The sequence below is a fragment of the Sabethes cyaneus genome, chromosome 2 (assembly GCF_943734655.1).
Source record: "Sabethes cyaneus chromosome 2, idSabCyanKW18_F2, whole genome shotgun sequence".
NCBI lineage: Eukaryota > Metazoa > Arthropoda > Insecta > Diptera > Culicidae > Sabethes > Sabethes cyaneus.
The window spans coordinates 35,789,814-35,809,460 of NC_071354.1; the positions used below are offsets into that span (position 1 = coordinate 35,789,814).

At 40.5% G+C, this 19,647-nt stretch overlaps 3 protein-coding genes across 3 annotated transcripts; 1 reads left to right on the forward strand and 2 right to left on the reverse strand.

The window, feature by feature from the left end:
* The first annotated feature begins 5,185 nt into the window (after window positions 1-5,185).
* On the forward strand, window positions 5,186-7,227 carry LOC128737133 (actin-related protein 8). The gene is made up of 4 exons (XM_053831698.1): window positions 5,186-5,305; window positions 5,372-5,581; window positions 5,646-6,798; window positions 6,861-7,227. Exons 1-4 carry the CDS (start codon window positions 5,279-5,281, stop codon window positions 7,157-7,159), a joined length of 1,689 nt encoding a protein of 562 aa, XP_053687673.1. The 5' UTR covers window positions 5,186-5,278; the 3' UTR covers window positions 7,160-7,227.
* A 969-nt stretch (window positions 7,228-8,196) lies between these two features.
* On the reverse strand, window positions 8,197-9,131 carry LOC128737818 (sperm-associated antigen 7). The gene is made up of 4 exons (XM_053832554.1): window positions 9,026-9,131; window positions 8,812-8,968; window positions 8,412-8,755; window positions 8,197-8,347 (listed from the first exon to the last, which is right to left on the reverse strand). Exons 1-4 carry the CDS (start codon window positions 9,102-9,104, stop codon window positions 8,208-8,210), a joined length of 720 nt encoding a protein of 239 aa, XP_053688529.1. The 5' UTR covers window positions 9,105-9,131; the 3' UTR covers window positions 8,197-8,207.
* Window positions 9,132-13,732: 4,601 nt separating this feature from the next.
* On the reverse strand, window positions 13,733-14,493 carry LOC128735279 (uncharacterized). Its single transcript, XM_053829769.1, has 2 exons — window positions 14,265-14,493; window positions 13,733-14,196 (listed from the first exon to the last, which is right to left on the reverse strand). Exons 1-2 carry the CDS (start codon window positions 14,491-14,493, stop codon window positions 13,733-13,735), a joined length of 693 nt encoding a protein of 230 aa, XP_053685744.1.
* Window positions 14,494-19,647: the final 5,154 nt, after the last annotated feature.

The following is a 19,647-nucleotide window of genomic DNA, read 5'->3' on the forward strand; positions in this document are numbered from 1 at the left end:
TATTAGAGTGATAGGAACTTTTGTTTTTTTAAATAATTTCAAAAAAAATTTTTCTTCAAAAAGTTGCAGAGCATACTAAAATAAGCAATTTTGCTGAGTATAGTAACTATCTATCTCTGACCGCCCAGGTAACCAATAAGCATTAGTATAAGCAGTAAATCAATTGTTTATTAGCATCCCTGGCGTTTTATACTGCAGGTTGCTGTTTAACAGCCTTTTGACTGCATAACTATTGTAAATATGCATCCACAATTCTATTTGAATTCTATTTGTCGGTAACTAGCTGCAAATAAGCATTACCGGCACTATAAGAGGGCTAGCAGTAAAGTAGCCGCATATTTTGCCAAAATAGCATTTAGGTAGCATTTAGGGCAATTTAAATCTTATTCGCTTGCATTTAAATTGCATTGGAAATGCTTATTGGTTACCTGGGCGGTTGCGAAATATGATGTGCCAAAAAGGAGCGCTTAAAAATCAATTATGCTCAAAAACATTGCACACAATTTTTTTATTGCTTTCAAATGTTCTCAAAGTTATTCCACAGAGAACAGACATCCATTCAGGAACAAATTTTTCTGAAATTCTTGGATAAAATTTCAAATTAAAATCACCAAATATGCTAGCGACACCACCACTATAGTTTCCCAACTACATGATTCATTTGATTCGCACACTGACAACCTTTGGCTCCTCTGGCGCTGGTATATATGGACTGTAAGCGTTATGCTACCGCCAGAAGCTAGCTGTTGGGAGTTTAGTGTAGAATTTCATGCGCCTTTAGCGACGCCATCACTATAGTTTCCCAACTAATTTGACATAAGTTTTATCCAAGTGAGGATCTTTCGCTTGGATGTCTGTTCTCTGTGACCATACACCATGTCCATCACCAACGTTCAACAGAGATTCTTCCGGACCATAACACTTCAAAAAAATCACACCCGCGACAGCAGCATCGACGAACACCTCGATAGAAAAAAGAAATCTGATCTAAACACAAATAACCATAAATAAAAAATAACATTAAAAAAATAATAATAATAATAATAATAATAACCATAAATAATACACTACTATTAGAAAGTATTCTAACCAATGCTAATAGTTCAAAGATGAGTAGGTAGGAGTTGGTATTACTCGAATATTCGAATTAATTAACTTTATGGCAGAAAAATGTTAATGTTTGATTTTGTACCGCATGAAACAAAAGTACATAGAGTCAGCTGTAAAGTTTACATATCCTGGATAGAGAATCACCAATTATTTTCAGTCTTCAGCGTTTTCCAATGTGTTTTCAAGTGCTAACGGATTTATTTTCTTGATTAGCATCATCTGCGCCAAGAACCGAACATATAACCTATCAGTTCGTAACCATAAATACACTTGCGAAGCTCTAATAATCTCCCGAAGCAGGAACAATATATATCAAATGAAAGGTAATGCTTTTTCTTACCTTTTGTTACTTACGCATCTTAATTAGAAAGTTTATTAATATTAAGTTAAATTCAATTCATTTATTTCCTATAGCTAAAGAAGGTTCTTAAAATAGATTCATGAATCATATATCTTTTGGTACCTGCGTGTACAAATTGTAGAAAGATTAGAAGAAAGGAAACAAACATCTGCTGAGTCATTAAAACATTTACGGTTTACTTTCATAATCACATTTCATTCAAGTAAAGACGAAAGGTCAACAAAAACAAACCATAAACCAAAACCAGACACTTGAGCGAGACCCTTTTGCAGATTAGGCTGCGTAGGCAATTATATGCAGGGTCCGAACGAAAGATTAGAATGTGCAATGCGGATTAAGCGCCCACACTTTACACCCGCCTCAGGTAGTTTTCACTAAGCGGAAGGAACAGATAAAGAAGGAATGAATGCATTCGCACTTGAATAGGGAAGATTAAACATTTGTGATTAATGACCGGTTGTAAATTCCGGATTATCAAGTTTCGGCACAAAATAGGCAAATTTGAATGAACAATAGGCGTTTTTGACAAGCTATCACCCGCTTGGAGGCGCTGCATAAAAAAAGTGATGAAAAGTAAAATCGCTGTCAAACTCCATACAGTTTTGAAAAAAGCTGAAATAAAATGCAGTTTTTGATTAACCCTTTCAATTGTCAGGATTTTAGATAGCGAAATATTGGAAGAAATTTGTTTATCTACGTTAAAGTAAGTGAAAATATTCGAATTAATTAACTTTATGGCAGAAAAATATTAATGTTTGATTTTGTATCGCATGAAACAAAAGTAAACAGAGTCAGCTGTAAAGTTTACATATCCTGGATAGAGAATCACCAATTATTTTCAGTTTTCAGTGCATTCCAATGTGTTTTCAAATGTTAACGGATTTATTTTTGTGATTAGCATCACCTGCGCCAAGAGCCAAACATATAACCTATCAGTTCGTAGACATAAATACACTTGCGAAGCTCTAATAATCTCCCGAATCAGAAACAATATATATCAAATGAAAGGAAATGCATTTTCTTACCTTTATTATCCATTTTCATCATTCCCACTGTTGTTAATTCAGTAAAATATTACTTTTAAAGTTGAGCTCCATATAGGCACAGACAAACAGACATAACTCTTGGAAGAAAAATCAGCAAAAATGATCGTACCTCACATTTAGCCTGAACACTAGCGCCATCTATGATCGACATTCCCAAATATCAAATAGCAACATGGGTATCCCTCGAAGTAGTAAGTATCTTTTATGGGGAATTCCCCTTCTTTCGTCAAAAAGCGCCAGTTTGACCAAAACGGAGACATTCCCAACTAAGCCCAAATTTGAAATGACGGTTTAATCGGTACGATGAATGGAAAACGAGTGTTATGTCTGTTTGTCTGTGATATAGGTGCCAGCAAGCATTTTGGGAATTGCACTTTTTTTGTAGTTCCAATAATCACAACCAGGTAGCGAACGGTTGCTATTAGTTTTGCTCGAATTCGCCTATTATTTCTCTCTTCTTTTCTCCTTTTTCGTTAGGCGCAGGTATAGACCTTTTAGGTATAGGATTTCTTCTGTAAAATTTTGTATAGAGTAGTTTTGCGGAAAATAAACTAGAGTTAAACTGACACGCAGTCAAGGGGTCGGACACTCGGCACAGCCGTTTTTATGTTAGGCGACTTGAAACGAACCGAACTGTGCCGGTGCTGTACCGAAAGTGCCGAACTGCAAGATTTGTTAAATTTGTTAAAATCTGATAGACCTGGCAACCGTGCGAGATGATTTTGACAACTGACCGTGCTCCCATTTCATATGTAAAATTGAACCGGAGGTATGTAAAGCCCTATAAATGTTATTTTTATAAGGCTTTAGAGGTGTGCCGTTTGATATTTCTGCAGTGCCGGGGCACTATGTGCTGAGTGTCCGACCCCTTGCACGCAGTAAGGTTCTTTCTAATCCGAAAAGTACTTCGAAAGTTTTTCTACTTGCTCTCTAAGCCTTCCGAATAGGAGAAGGACCTTGGTTAGTAAGTTTAAAGATAAACATCTTTGAAGATACTCCTTTTTAAAGGACCAGTCAGGTTACTCTCGATTTAATACCCTAGAGGTAACATTTTGGTGGCTCCAGAGAGGAACCGACCTCCGAGCCAGCCAGCCGTAACACCTTTATTATCCATTTTCATCATTCCCACTGTTGTTAATTCAGGAAAATATTACTTTTAAAGTTGAGCTCCATATAGGTGCCAGCAAGCATTTTGGGAATTGCACTTTTTTTGTAGTTCCAATAATCACAACCAGGTAGCGAACGGTTGCTATTAGTTTTGCTCGAATTCGCTATGTGCGTGAAACGGTGCTGCCACCTTCCCAAGTTTGTTCTATTTGTGAAGTCTGTGCCAGGGGGGATCTATCGGTAAGGAATTGTGAAACTCACATGTAAAGGGGCAGGCAGGTGACCATAATTTTTAATGCCGCTCTTGCTACTTTTTTTCTTACCAATTTGCTGCTCTTGCCTGTATATGTAGTTTTCGAAAAGTTTCTTAGTTTGTTTTATTTACGCTAAAAAGCAAATAAATGCATTATCGGGATCAAAATAATACAAACGACAATTGCGCTGCGTGTTTGGGTTTGAGTTTCTGTCAACTGCAGCAGACAAAAATAGAGTTGCGAGTCCCTTGGCTCGAAATCAATCACACGCCGTTTGGTCCATGACAGTACAAACGTCATGGACCAAACACCATCTGCGGTAACGCACACATGTATGGAATGTGACAGCAATAGATCCCCCCTGGTCTGTGCACAGGTTTGTTAAAGAGAGAAAAGGATAGACAAAACTTTGCATCAAATCCTCACAAACTCTCCATATGGCAGTTCCATGAGAGTACAAGAGATCGATTTGTGCTTACATAGCGAATTCGCCTTTTGGCTTGGCCCGTTTCAAATGTTTGTCGAGAAAAATGTTAAAGTTTCTCTATTCACCGCTATGTGATAAAACGGCGTTTTTTTATGAATTTAGCAAGGAATTTAAATAGTGAAGGCTGGAGAAGGGCTACCCAAAACATCATCGGACGACGGGCACGAACTCAGGGGGGATCTATCGGTAAGGAACGACCCCACGGCACATCGCCATTTTTCTATGACTCAAATGTAAACGTCAAAAGCACTGGGCGGGAAATCACTTCATAGAAATTTCATGGAGCGGCCATTGTTGTTTGGGGCCCAGCACCGAGGGGCCCATCAGTATGGGGGTACTGTCAAATCGTATGTGAGAGTGTATTGGTGACACCGGGCTGGTAAGGAATTGTGAAACTCACATGTGAAGGGGCAGGCAGGTGACCATAATTTTCAATGCCGCTCTTGCTACTTTTTTTCTTACCGATTTGCTGCTCTTACCTGTATATGTAGCTTCCGAAAAGTTTTTTAGTTTGTTTTATTTACGCTAAAAAGCAAATAAATGCATTATCGGAATCAAAACAATACAAACACAAATTGCGCTGCGTGTTTGGGTTTGAGTTTCTGTCAACTGCAGCAGACAAAAATAGAGTTGCGAGTCCCTAGGCTCGAAATTAATCACACACCGTTTGGTCCATGACGTTTGTACTGTCAAACACCATCTGCGGTAACGCACACATATATGAAATTTGACAGCAATAGATCCCCCCTGCACGAACTCGGACAGTTCACCGGCTTTATGGGCCCGGACGTTTTCTTTAGACTGTTTTAACCGCTAGAATTTTTTGTAAACCGAGTGAAACCTGATAATAAATATCGTTCAAAGACTTTTTAAACGAAAGATCTGTTTGGAAATATCTTATTTTGAATCTAGAATGGCAAACACTAAGGATACTCCGGAGGTACGTTTCTCGTAGAACCACAACAGAAAATATAATTTATTAAACTGTTATTTTTTATGATAATAGCACCTACAAGCGCAGAATATTATCGTCATCCATCCGGGGTCGCTGTACCTGCGAATGGGACGAGCTTCGGATGTAAATCCTTGCCGGATCATGCACGCCATCGCTCGCCGCCGGAAACCGAATGGTCGTGCTTACAAGGACAGTTTGCTACCACCTCCGGTGGCTCAATCGAAGGATTCACTGCCAGAGTTTGAAGAGTGTCGATTGCAAGTGAGTTTTCGTATTACCTATATGTCTGAGTATGCTGGCTCATGCCGTCTGTGCAATTTTTTAGGTCTCGCATACGCTGCAATCCTGCGTACAATCGGATGGTCGTAGGCGATATGCCACTCCGCCGCAGCAAATATCTGCCTTTAATAGGCGTTCCCTAGCGGAAACACTAGATAGTGATACTCCCGTTGAATGGAAGGACGAACAAGTTGGTAATACTGTGATTGGAGAGGAAACTCTTTGGTTGAATCCTGCGGGGGAGTTCAATCTACACTTTCCAATCAGGCGAGGTGAGCTAAACTTGCACAAGAATATTGGAGGGTCTATGACCGGTGTCATGAGCGATCTGCAAGATATTTGGCAGTATGTTCTTAGACATCGATTGAAAATTGATTTGAAACACTTAAAAAGCTACAAAGCGGTACTGGTTATACCGGACATTTACAATAGAGCTCATTTGAAGGAACTGACAACTCTGCTTCTCAGCAAAATTGGTTTCGGATGTTGCTTCCTCGTACAAGATCATGTGGCGGCAACTTTCGGAGCCGGACTTGGCTATGCTTGCGTAATTGACGTTGGCGATCAGAAAACGTCCGTATCCTGTGTGGAGGATGGCATTTCTCACCCAAATACCCGAGTACGGTTGGACTACGGAGGTGCCGATGTAACGCAATCGTTCTTCTGGATGCTACAAAAGTGTGCGTTCCCCTATAAAGAATGCAATCAAAGTAACCCGCAGGATGCTTTTCTACTCAAACAGCTGAAGGAGGAATACGGTCACGTCAATTTGGATGTTTGTGGCTCGTTGGAGAGAAGCTTCACCGTGCAGCAACCGCAGCAGGCGAAGTGCAAGTACACTTTGCAAGTAGGCGACGAAGCAATCGTTGCTCCGTTGGGACTTTTTCATACGGAACTGTTTTCCGTTACGGGGGCGAACAAATCGGTTCCGATAACGCAGAAACCGTGTGCGGCCCAGCCGCATCCGGAGGACTGCTTCGATGCGGAATATTTGCGCGAAACCGGTCGCAGGGGGAAGGAAAATCTGGAACAGACTGCAAACGAAAGCGGTATTGGGAACGCGGAAAATCAAGATGACGACATGGTCGTAGAGGAACAGGAGAAAGACGGCGGCAAAGCTAGCGATAAGGATTTTATAATGCCCGGTGGACAGGTGATCGGGATTGATCAAGCTGTGCTGCAGAGCATCGAACGTTGCCGTAGGTTTTCGAGAAGTAAATTTGGTGTTTAGATTTTTTTAACAATTCCCACCGTTTTGCAGCAAATGACGAACTGAAGCGGAAAATGTACGGATGCATTCTCGTCGTCGGAGGGGGAATGAAGTTTACTGGCATTAGCAATTGGTTGCAGAATCGTGTGGCGTTGAAAATTCCGCTAATCTATCGCTCAGAGCACAATATAGTTACCAGTTCGAAGGATATCGATCAGGAAATTACTTCCTGGAAGGGAGCTGCCATAATGTCCTGTCTGGAAAGTGCAACCGAACTGTGGATTACCGAACCAGAATGGACCCGGTATGGACTTCGGATACTGCGAGAAAAGGCAGTTTTTATGTGGTAGGCCACGTTGGAAACAATGTTTTTCTTACACGTATGAGTAGAAATTAAATTATTCTTTAGACGATAAAAACTGGGTCGTAAAAACGGTTTAATGGTTTACTTGTTGGAAGAACGGTTGTTCCGATATTCAACTATATCGTTAGGATGACCGGTAAGGGCTTACTAATTGCTCTACTGTTACTAGATTGCGTGTGAATTTGGATATGTCTACTAGCTTTGTAAAAGTTTAAGCCCTAATAGCAACTGAGATGTCAGCTTTTCTTAAATAAAGCTAGAATATCCTTGCTATTGAATCGGGTCCGATGAATTCGGTCGCTCATTTGATTGATAAAATCGGAACTTTATGTATAATGTTAAAACTTCTAAATCCTGAAGGTGTTTAACTATTTTCACTTTAAAAATTATATTTTTTGAACTCAAATCGTTCGTTAAAACATTATTCTATGATCTCTTTTATTAAGATGTACTGCTATTCTCAGCTTTTATTATTATGACTAAATCTGATTAATTCTAGTTAGGTTTGTTCATAATGTTGAGTATGCTCAAGCTCTGTGAGCGTCGCTTATTGCAATAATGTTCAAAATCCTAAACAATTACATTGATTTTTATAATTTTATCGAGATGAATGACCCCAAGCAGTTCCTTAGCAGTTTCAATGATTTTTTCCGCAAAGTCTGGTCCAAATAACTTTTAATGCCAGCGGGCTTGATTTTTGGTTACTTCGTAACTATTTAAAATGAACTGAAATGTAGCTTCAAAAACGATATATAAAAAAATTACGAAAATTTGGTGGCATATTAAAATATAGTGATGTGAAAAAAGCCATCTGTGCCTCTGCAAAAATCATGGCACAATGTCTTATGACTGACTTAAAAATTAATTGAGTCACTCGAATCAAGCAAAGCAAAAAAAAAAAACGGTGGAAATAACCTACTTTAGAACAGCAGTATAAACCTTTGCGGGCTCATTCACTTAAAAATTATAGCGCACAACACTTACGGTTTTATCTCACAATCAGTCATTGACCGGCCAGCTCGGCAGCCGGCCGCCTACTCAGTCGGCTCGGCCGGTTCCGGCTTAATCGTGTCGCTCGTAGTGCTAGCATGTTGAGCCTTTAACTTCTTTTTCGCCTGTATGTCGGCCATCGTTTGTTCGATCGAACGGATATCTCGCTTATTCTCACTGGGAACTGAAAAATACATGTCCACATACAGGCTTACTAAATCGTACCAACTGTCACCCATGAAACTTACCATAACCGTAGGACTTGTTCGACTCCGTCTTTTTGGCCGCTTCCAGTGCCGATTCTTGGCCAATCAGGTGAACGTACTTATCCTTATAGTTGGTAGGAGGCACCACAATTACGCTCTCTTTATCCGACCCGACCTGCTGTCGTTCATCCTCCAACCATTTCTGGTGTTTGCGTTTCTCAGCGTACTCGGCAGCAGTTTGCTTGTTCCATGGATCGCCATTCCGGCGAGCTGCCAATTCGTCCTCGGACGGTAAATGTTCCTTCTTGTACACCACAATGTACCGATCGACGCCCTCGACTCCGAAGCTCATCGCAACCAACCCACCGATCTCCGCTATATCATGTCTAAAAATTTATTCTGGTTAGAAGCCGTCATTCGAGAGAACCCAATCGAGACCTACACCACCGAACGGTGAACTTTGTCCAATGGTTGAAATTCCATGTACTGCCGGACAGGATCCTTGACGAGCCTTGCCAAACGCTCCTCCGCGTATCTCCGGAAGCGGTTCAGTTCGTCTCGTTCCTTATTTTTCAGCATCTCAATCTCCTTTTTCTGTTCTGAATCGAAAAAAACAAAAATAAACTTTTGCATGCTGTCGAACAATTGCGACTTACTTTCGATCATTTCTTTTTCCTTCTTATCTCTGGACGGTGGTTTATCCATTGAACCAAGAATAGAACCGAGCAAATCCATTATTGTTTCCTGATTTGGTGGGATTTTTTGGAGTAAAATCGATTTTTTTTTTCGTCCGATTGCTTCGATGAACTTTTTCAATCAAAATATTTTTAACTCTATTCAGCTATATGGGCCCGGCAAGCACGGTGAAGCATGATATCCACAATGGTATCCAAACCGTAAGCGCGAAAGAGATAGCTGTCTATAGATTCCGGACAAGATCATCGCCTTCAAAGGTTGAGATTTTAAATATTTGCGGAGTTTAGCTGTCAATGTCGTTAAAATCTCGACTAACATTTATAAAGGGCCAATAAATCAAAATATGCAGTTGACTCCAACAGGGTGACAAGCTGGAAATCATTTATTTTTATTCCGCTTTCCCCAAAGCTGTAAGCAGACGCCAGATAAATATTATATTGACTCTAAATAAAGAAAACAAATTTATACGATTGCAAGAAAATTATAGAGTTCGAGAGGGTATTTTCAATCTATTAAGAGCTATGTTAAAAGATTATTGCTTCTATTTCTTGAGCCTTGCAAGAATAGGTGGTTTTGATGTTGGTAATTTAAGCTTAACTTTAAATCGAAATTCAGTTTCAATTTCATGCCACGTTCGTGCCCAATTTGAACATACATTTCAAGTCAAATTTTTGACGTAGGACTACGTCTTACGGCAAGTTTTGAGATAGGGTGTCATTCCAAAAAATCGAAAAACGCGTGCGTCACGAAAAATGAAAGGTTTTGAGCGCTAATAGCACAGCGGTTTTTCGATCGATTTTCAATATTCTTACACCAATCGTTTGGAAAATCTTCTAAGAATTGCCCCAAATGAAGAAAAGTATGGATTCTTGATGTTGAACTATTGAAAAATTGAAAATGATGAACCTATGTTTTACCAGAATTCTCGCTCATGATTGGTTGGAAGATTCTTTAGGATGATCTAAACCTATACCAATCTGATATCTGTGCTTGGGAAGTAAGCCAAAATAAGTGACAAGGTTTCCTCGTTTCAACAAGATTTCTTTACACCGCGATTAAACCTAGACCATTTTGATGTCCTTGCTTGGGAAGTACGCCAGAAAGAGTGACAAAATCCCTTCGTGCCAACAGATTTCTTACGAACGCGATTAAACCTAGTCTAATTTGATGTCTGTGTTAGGGAAGTGTGCCAGAAAAAACGACACAAGTTCGTTGTCCCAACAGATAGCAAATTCTACAAAAATGTGCTACAGCTATAGTGTTCGGTTATAATATGACTCTGTATGAATACGCATGATTGCCGTTTCATTAGAAGTGTAGTGAAAAGATGTGCTGTTGATAAAATAGGATTGAATTGGTAAAATCTCTTCAACGTGGGTAACCATGGGTAATAAAAGCAATCTTTAATTTCTGTAAGGTAGCAGGAAAGCAATAGTTTGTGTTCTTGATTTTGTTAAATTGTTTCCATATGCACGTTGAAATAACTCTGAAATCTTTTGAGAATTGAACGTATGCAATGTTACTACTTTGATAAATGCTACATACAACGCATGTAGCATGTATATATGTTGCATATAGCATGTATATATGTTGCATATAGCATGTATACATGAAGAAACGAATGATTACAAGCATGGATACATGCTACTATCACTACAAAGAGACTTACGTAGTCCTGCGTCACCTATATATGCGGTCGTGTCTTGTACACAACCCCTCTGATTTTTAGTCTGGTTTTAAGTCCAATTCCAAAGACTAGGTCAAGTGCAAGTTGAATCCAAGTTAGAACCAGTACAGAAAAGAGGACGAGGAAAATCACGAAAAAAAACTGGCCTGTTTGACTAGGAAAAGAGGAAAAACGTGGGAGAGTAAAATAATTGGCCAAAATTGGCATAAAAAGAATAGTCGAAAAAGAATGAAAAAAAGAGGAGACTGGACCGAAAAAGGTTTGAAAACGGAAAAGACTAATAAGGGGTAAAAGAAGAGAAAACGAAGATACATTCTAAAAAAGAAAATAAACAAACTGTACAAAAAAGGAGAAAAAATGGAACCAATAGGGATGAAAAACGAAGAACTGAAAATAAGAAAATTCAGGAGCAGGAAAATTAAGAAACAAGAACAGTAAACAAGAAAAATGGAGAAAACGAAAAAGAACGCGAAATTCAAATAATTTTTCCAACTAGCAATAATCGCATCGCGGCAGAACCACATTGGTTACGATATCGCCACTGAGCAAAACCGGGAAGACAAATGAGCAGAACGTGACCGAAAAGGAGAATATGATAAGAGAAAGCTAAAAAATGTTAACGAGACTAGAAAAGAGGACCAACGTGGTTGATCATCAAGGTAAGTATATTTATTTTTCAGATTCGTTGGCCCGCCAGATGGGTTGGCCACAATGGTAAGTATAAGGTGTCGGCCGCCCACCAAATTGTATATTCAATTTTATTTCTACAGATTGATATATTTATAAATTTAGTTTAAATCGGCAGTTTACTAATATTGTGTACTGAATGTACGAGTTCATTTTGTTGTCTCTTAACGGTTGCTAGTCTGGAATGCCCATCTGGGCTGCTGTGTATTTTGATGATTCGCCCTACCGTTCATTGGTACCCGGGGAAGTTTTTGCTTTCTGATCAGCACCATGTCGTTTAGCTGCAGATCCTTGAAAGTGGTGTGCCATTTTCCCCGGATCTGTTGCTCTGGTAGGTATTCTCGTCGCCATCGGTCCCAAAAGTGTTGTTTCAGCTCGTGAAGATATTTGCATCGCACTTCATACGGGTGATCTTCGCTTGGTGTGTAGTCGTAAATAAATATCCCAACAAACATTTTTGTTGTATAACAGCTTTATAAGCGCCTGTTACCCGGTAATTAGCTATACAACGATTGAATAAGCTGCTGTTCTACAAAAATGTTTGTTGGGATGTCCGCAATGGCCTCGCCGTAAGACGAACCGTCTCAAAGCAGCTAGAAATGCCTTAGTGGTCAGCTGGCTAACTGCTTCCAAATGGACTGCCCGTGTTGTGAAGCAAATGAATAATGCGATGTAGCCTTTTGTTGTCGGTGAACCCGGTGCTCTTCGTTATATTAGTAAAATGTAAAATGGAGGTGATGGTTGTGTTCTTTCGACGGGAAGATGCCCCATAAATTGCTGAAGCATTCCTCTGTTTGGATTTGCTCTATGACACGGAATACAATTCCAAACCATTTTTCGAGCCAAATTTCTGCCACGTGGAATCCAATAAGTACGCCTAACTGTAGCTAACAGAGACTGGGCGCCTAAATGATGATTTCTTAGATGTTCATAGCGAAATAATAATGCAGCCAACCGACTGTCGGCTGATAAGATGATAGGATGCATTGTTTCGTACTCCAAATTGGATAACGCCAACCTTCCGCCCACCCTGTGGAGATCGCCATCTATAAATGGAGATAACGGTAGAAGCAAACTTTATGACGGCAGAGCACATGCGTGCTGAATTGCATTATTTTCTGCTCCGTACGTTTGTTGTGCGTACCGGACTAGTAAATTTCGCGCCGCAGTCAGCTCAATCGGTACAAGGTATTCGCTCACTCTTTCTCGGTTGGCAATTTGAAGGAAATCGCACAATCCATGCCAGTACTCGGATCATGCGCGGGAATGATGAGATCTTATCCAACAAAAATGTCATGTCCAATTTGTTTTCGATGATGACCGGATAAGCTGATACCGCCGGCTTTCGTTGCTTCTTTTCCACTATGTGAGTTTCTGCCACTGATAATCTTGATTCCAACTGTTCGTTTGTCTCGCCAGGAGTCCAATTTGGTCCATTCCACCACAGTTAACAGGATGCTAGTGTTGACGGAGCTGCTCCTCGACTGAGCAGATCTGTAGGATTCATCTCACTTGCAATGTGCCTCCAATTAACCGCAGGGATTACGGTGTTAATTTCTGCCACTTTGTTGGCAACGAAGGTTTTCCATCTGCTCGGATCTCCCGCAATCCATGCTAAAGTAGTAGTCGAATCGCTCCATGCCACCGTTCCTCGCAGGTTTACTCGTAGTGTTAGCTTCACCGTTTTCACTAGTTGCTACCCTTGCCTTGGAGCACAGAAGTCGAGAGCTAGTCTTACCGGTATCGTCGATGGCCCGCAGGTTGAGAACTGCACCGTATGCGAGTTCGGAAGCGTCACAATAACCATGCAAATAGATACATGTTGGATTGTCCAGTCCGATGCAACGACGCGGGATTTTGATGCGCCAGGATTCTTGCAGATGCACCAGAAAGGTTCGTCAACGTTGGTTGAACGTTTCCGGAAGAGCTTCATCTCAGTCGATTTTCCATAGCTCTTGCATGAATACCTTTGCCATGACCGATACAGGACCGATCAGTCCAAGAGGATCGAAAAATGTTGCAATCGTAAAAAGTACCGCTTGAGGAAGTATGTCTGCGTAGGGTCGACATCTACGTTGAATGTGAACAAGTCTTCTACTACCTGCCACCTCACGCCAAGCGTTTTTAATGTTGATTCTGGATCGAAATAATGAACTCGTTCCGCTGCTGGAATGTCCGCCATAACAGTCCGCTTGTTGGATGCCCTCTTTCTGATTTTGAAACATCCTTTTCTGCATCAACGCTGTAATCTGCCGCCGTTTTGTTATTGCCTCCTCGACGCTGCGGGCCCCAGTCAGGCAATCGTCGACATAAAAATCCTTGATGGCTTCTGTTGCAAGGTTCGGGTAGCCAGATGGGGGGCACAAGTGATACCAAACGTAACGGTTTTCATACCATACTCTGCCACCGGTTGACCCGGTTCCTGCCACAGCATCCGAATGAGCTTGCTGTCCTCACTGGTGACCTTTATTTGAAGGTACATTTTCTCAATGTCCCCTGTCAACGCAATGCAATGCGTTCGGAAATTCAAAAGAATATTGTACAAAGTATCCTGAACTACTGGTCCAGTCATCAGGATATCGTTGAGTGCCAAGCCATTGGTAGACTTCTGCGAGGCATTGAACACGACCAGAAGTTTAGTTGTGCTGCTGTCTTCTTTGAGAACGCCCTGATGCGGGAGATATATTATCTTCTCTGGATCCTTGGCAGGTGCTATGTAAGATGTGTGTTCCGCTTGGATATACTGTGAAATGTAGTCTGAAAAACGGTTTCATTGGTCTGGATTCCCTTGCATTCGTCTTTGTAGGGAATTGAATTGGTACAACGCTGTGTATCCGGTTTCTCCCAGAGTGGCAGGATCTTAACGATATGGTAGCTTGACGATGTACCAGCCACATGTATCGCGCGTGGTGGTATTACGATAGTGCTTTCCGCATAATTGTTCCTCCTCGGTGAGATGGGTGTAACGTTTTCGGATTCCCAGAATTTACTAACTAGTTGATTGAGAGAACTTTCACCTCCGGCTGCCTCTACTCTAAGCTGCTGTAGAAACATGTAGCTTCAGCTTTGTTTGTTGTCCAAAGCTGTGTCACAAAAACCAGCCACCACCCATCCGAGAGTAGTGCTTTGGAGAACAGGTTTAGATGGTCGCAGTGAGATTCGCTCTGGATTGAGCAGTTGGTAGAAAATACTCGCTCCCAAAAGCAAATCGATTTCTCCCAGAGAATTAAAGCGTTCGTCCGCCAGCGGAAAGTCTTCCTGTAATCTCCAAGATGAAGTATCCACAAAGGCATGTGGTAAGCGTTCTGAGATTTTTGGTAAGATGGCTCAATTTACTTGTTTTATAAAGCAGGATTTTCTGGATCTCGCTGGAAGGTGATCTCGACGGCGTTATTGATGTCGTGGTAAGTTCGGATATCCGGTGCAGTGCCATGTGCACGGCTTGTGGGATTAATCCTTGTTACTCGGATGAAATCGGAAATCGGATGTGACGAAGCTTGCTTGTGAGGCTGAGTCTAGTAGTGCTCGCGCCGAATGCAGCTTGCCTCGAATGTCGCGCACGTTGACGACTACAGTGGCAAGGAAGACCGATGAAAAAACTTCCTTGATAGAAAGATTACTGATAATCGGGAAAGAAAGGCGAGCGTTGCCCTTCAGTCCTTCGTGAAGCAGCGTGTGACGTCGTTCTTTACAAGTTTTGCAAGAGCCAGCTTGACAATCGTCATGTTTGGATCGAAGGCAGTTCTTGCAGATTTGATGCTTTTCCTCTATTTGAAGACGCACAGCCGGTGTCGCTTCTTTAAAACGTTTACAGAAGAATACGGTATGCGTATGTTCGTTGCAGATTTGGCATCTATTGTGTTCGATAGAATTCACGGACACAAAGCTGTTGCAGTTCCTTTGTAGTCCTGCTCTATTTGTTCGTTGACCATTGTTTGCCAGGGAAGAATGAGACGTTTCCATGGCGTAGGGGAACTGGGGGGAAAATGAACACCCTTAGCAATGTCGCCATTTGCTTCCCCAACCAAATGCTGAACGCACTACATGAATTGAAAGCTGGATTCATATTCCACGTAGCAAAATATAAAAATGTTTGAAAAAGGACGATTTGTCATGAAAAATTCCTTATTTTCGAAAGTGTCATATTCGAGCCTGATTTTTTTCGTGTGAGTAAAATGAACATGCAGTGAGGGCAAAATGAGCATGTCATAGAAAACTAAAGTTAACATGCAGTTTGGATAAATTAAACATTATTTTACCTTATCATTGTTCTACATAAGCTGTAGATATTCAACAAGGCTGCCAAAATTAAAATAGGACTCCACAAAGTTAACATAATGTATCTTCGCCACGTTCATATAATGCTTGACATTCAACTCGCTTCATCGGTCATTTTCCGTTATTTTTCGAGAGACTTGATCATTTTTATTGATTGAATTGTAATTAGGTCCTGGCTGCTGATATATGGAAAATAAAACATCATTATACACATTGTTCATTTTGCCCCCAAAACACCAATTGTTTTCTAGTGTTTATTATAAACAAACAGTTGATAAAAATATTTGGAATTTTTGACAGATCCGCAGGACAGTGATAAACAAACAACACTAAATGATACCAATAGTCGAAATTTAATTTGTTTCGCCAAAAAAGCTTATATACTAGTAGTGGAAATTACCATCAGCGTCAGATTTCAACAAATATTTTTAACTTTTTCAATTTTTTTCACATTAGAAAGCTTATGATCACCACATATTGTCTCAAACAGCTTGAAATACTTCTAGGAGAAGATACCTATTAATCTGGTACAGATTTTAATCGGTTTACTGGCAATTTGGCTACCTGTTCATTTTACCCCCCCTGTTCATTTTACCCACAGTTCCCCTATGATCGCTGTTCCAGGAATGTGAGAAACATTTCGAAGGTAGGTTGTTCCTCGAGCGTGGCTGCTTGATTGAACCACTGTTGACGAGTATCCGGATCGATTCGAGTGAGTAGCAAATAAATTAGCCAGCAGTCTCGTTCCTCTCGTTGCAGTGCACGCAAAGCTCGCACCGCGTCGTCGGCCGTTTCGTATACTCGTCGAAGGGTACCAGCCGATGCAGCGGGAATCGATGGGATGTCGAGAAAACGTTGTAAGTGATGATTAACTACCGTGTACCCCCGCTGGAATGACCTTCCTTAATCTGAACATTTTTAATCTGAACCCCGTTGGTATGAATACGTTCACATTAAAAACTGATCAAGCGTCATACACAATTGACGGTTAAGTTGACCGGGCAAATTGAAAAAAAAAAGCTAAGAACCTTAATACGTTTCCTCTTGCTCAGCAGTTTTGGCAATATAGCTCATATGCAACTTATCTCTCTCCAACTCTCAAAATAGACTATTTTAGTTGATACTGTCGTGCAAATTTCCTCTTCTACAATCTGGGTGTTCAGAATTCGCGCATATTCGACATGTTTTCAAAACGTTTGTTTTCGTCAAATCAAAACAACAAAGTCATAGGGTGCGCGTCTGGCGCGTATGTGAAAATGAATAGAGTTACCAAATATTCAGATTAAAAATGAATTCACCTGATCTGAACGGGGTGTTTTTCATATTAGCGGGGGTTGAGTGTATCTGGTTTCCGTAACGCTTCTAACGCTCCGTCGTAAGCACTATCCTCCACTTTCATGTGTTTGAGTTTTTAAGTAGAATAGTTTCTGAGCCTTCGTCAAGCGAGTGTTGTTGTGAACCGAGCTCAAAAAAGATCGTAGAAGGAATTCCACTCTCCGTAGTCGCCCGAGAAGGTTGGAAGAATTCCTTTGGGTAACTGCAGTTCTGGAACAGTTGCACTAGGCACTAGGATATGCAGCGTCTGGCCCTGGCTGCGAGGCCTTTGATGGTGTTCCCATGATGACACTATCTCGTCTGATGATTTTACGCCGGAAGTCCGAAATTGCAGCTCTAGCACGGTTGTACAAGCCTTCTAACTCGTTTGCTTGTTGGATAGCCAGTTTCGCAGCGTCGTTGTCTTCCAAAGCGTCCAGGCTCTCGTGGTGTACCGTCCGAAACTCCTGCCAAGCTTCTAGCAAACTGTCCATTTCGATATCCAGCTCGCCTGTCCGCGCGGTGGCTACTTCTAGTTGACTGACTCGAACCACAATGGCGTTCATCCGTCCTTCCGTGGTGGACCGTCGTCGTACAAATCTATCCATCGTCTATCGTGCGGATCACTGGTATCCTGTGTACAGCGCCAAAACGTTTTCCCGTGAACCACGTGGTTTAAAATAACGATACTCGAATTAGAAAAACGCGGGAGATTATTTCACTTTGGATTTATTTCCAATACTGATCCTCGGTCAGCTTATTGTAGTGCCGTGTGCAAATTACAATAGATTCGTGCTGCCGAATAACATACAGCACACAGCCTAATAATTTTTGACAATAGACTATTGATTCGATTGTTGGGTGTCTTATTGTGTCTCCCCAAATGGGAGATCGCCTGATCGGTTGAGTTTTATAGCAAGTAATAGACAAAGGGATCTATCTGATCGCCGCTTGATAGAGGTTTGATATTGAAATTAGTCTGCTCTAGGATGCCTGTCTGATCGGGTGTCTGATTAGTGCTATGCCACTGCGTTGGTCAACCAACGTGGTTGACCATCAAGGTAAAGGCCCAAACACAATGCATACGGATTTTACTACGTTGCGGCAATTTGACAGTTTTTCCGTTGGTTTTCTGTCAAATATCCGCAACGTACTAAAATCCGTATGCATTGTGTTTGGGCCTTAAGTATATTTATTTTTCAGATTCCTTGGCCCGCCGATGGGTTGGCCACAATATTAAGTATAAGAAAAAGAAGGAAAATAAGACAGGAGAAGGAAAATGGATAAGTGCACGGGGGAACAGGATAGAGAAAAAACGCGAGAAAAAGAATAAAAACTGGCATGAAAAAAAGAAAAAGGAAGGAAAAACCGTGATAGAATGGGAGAAAAAACAGGACAAAGGGGAAAGATAGAAAACGGGAGGAAAAACGAGAAAAGTAAGAAAAACTATTAAGAAAACGAAGAAAAATAGGACAAACTGGACAGAAGAGGGAAGACGGGAAAAGGGGACAAAATACTACAGTAGGAAAATGGAGAAACGAGAACGGAAAGAGAAAAATCAGAACAAAAAAATAAAAAAAGAAAGCAAACGGAAGACAAAAAGTGATTGGAAAAGAAAAACAGAACGTGACAGAAGAGGAAAAACGGGAGAAAAAAAAGGTGGAAAACATGGAAAAGAACGATTAGGATTCTGGAAGAAGGTGAAATACGGGACAGGAAAAGAATAAATAAGAGGAAGGGGAAATAACGGACAGAAAAGAAAGATCGGACAAAAAATCGGAAAAACGAGAAAATAAAAAAGAAGACTAAAGAAAAAGGTAAAACAAAAAAGAGACGTAAAACGGCAGATAAAAAGGGAAAACCGGAGGAGAAAAACAAAAAATGAAACCAAAAACAGAATGAACGTGACAGAACATGACGGGAAAATGGCAGCAAAGAGGAAAAACGGTACAGATCGGGACGAAAAACGAGAAGGAGATAAAAAGAGTTAGTAAAAGACGAAAACCAACGAAAAAATGAAACAGGATGCAGGATGCAAAGTACATTGGTTACCCTTCGTTTCGGAAAATCGTATATTTCATAAACTGCAAATATAGGATATGACTCTGCATGTTACGAGCCCAACACTTATATTTTTACTGTGATTCGAAATAATTATCGGAGCTAGTCAAGGTAAAGTAGAATGTCTTTCAAATCATATTCATTGTTTAATGTTTTATACTTTTTATTTGACCTATTTCATATTATTTTAAAAAATAATAAATTCAATTCATATTATATATATTATATACTCAGTATAATTCTATTGTGTTCTTTTGCTTTCTATGCATTTTTCGTTTTTTTTTCTCAACATAGCTTTTTTTCAATGCTTGCCGGTATTTTTTATATAAATTATACTTGGCATGCCTGATACCGTTTTGTTATTTTACAAACACGCACCACTTGCCTTTGATCTGGTTGCGCAAGTAGCTTTTATTTTAACATATATACGCACGCACGCACGTAAGGTTGTGAGTGTAATTATGTTTTTATTTTTTCTTATTTTTCTTCCTTCCATTGTGATACAACGATACCGTTTTGTTTAGTGCGGGAAACAATAATAGAACATAAAACCTA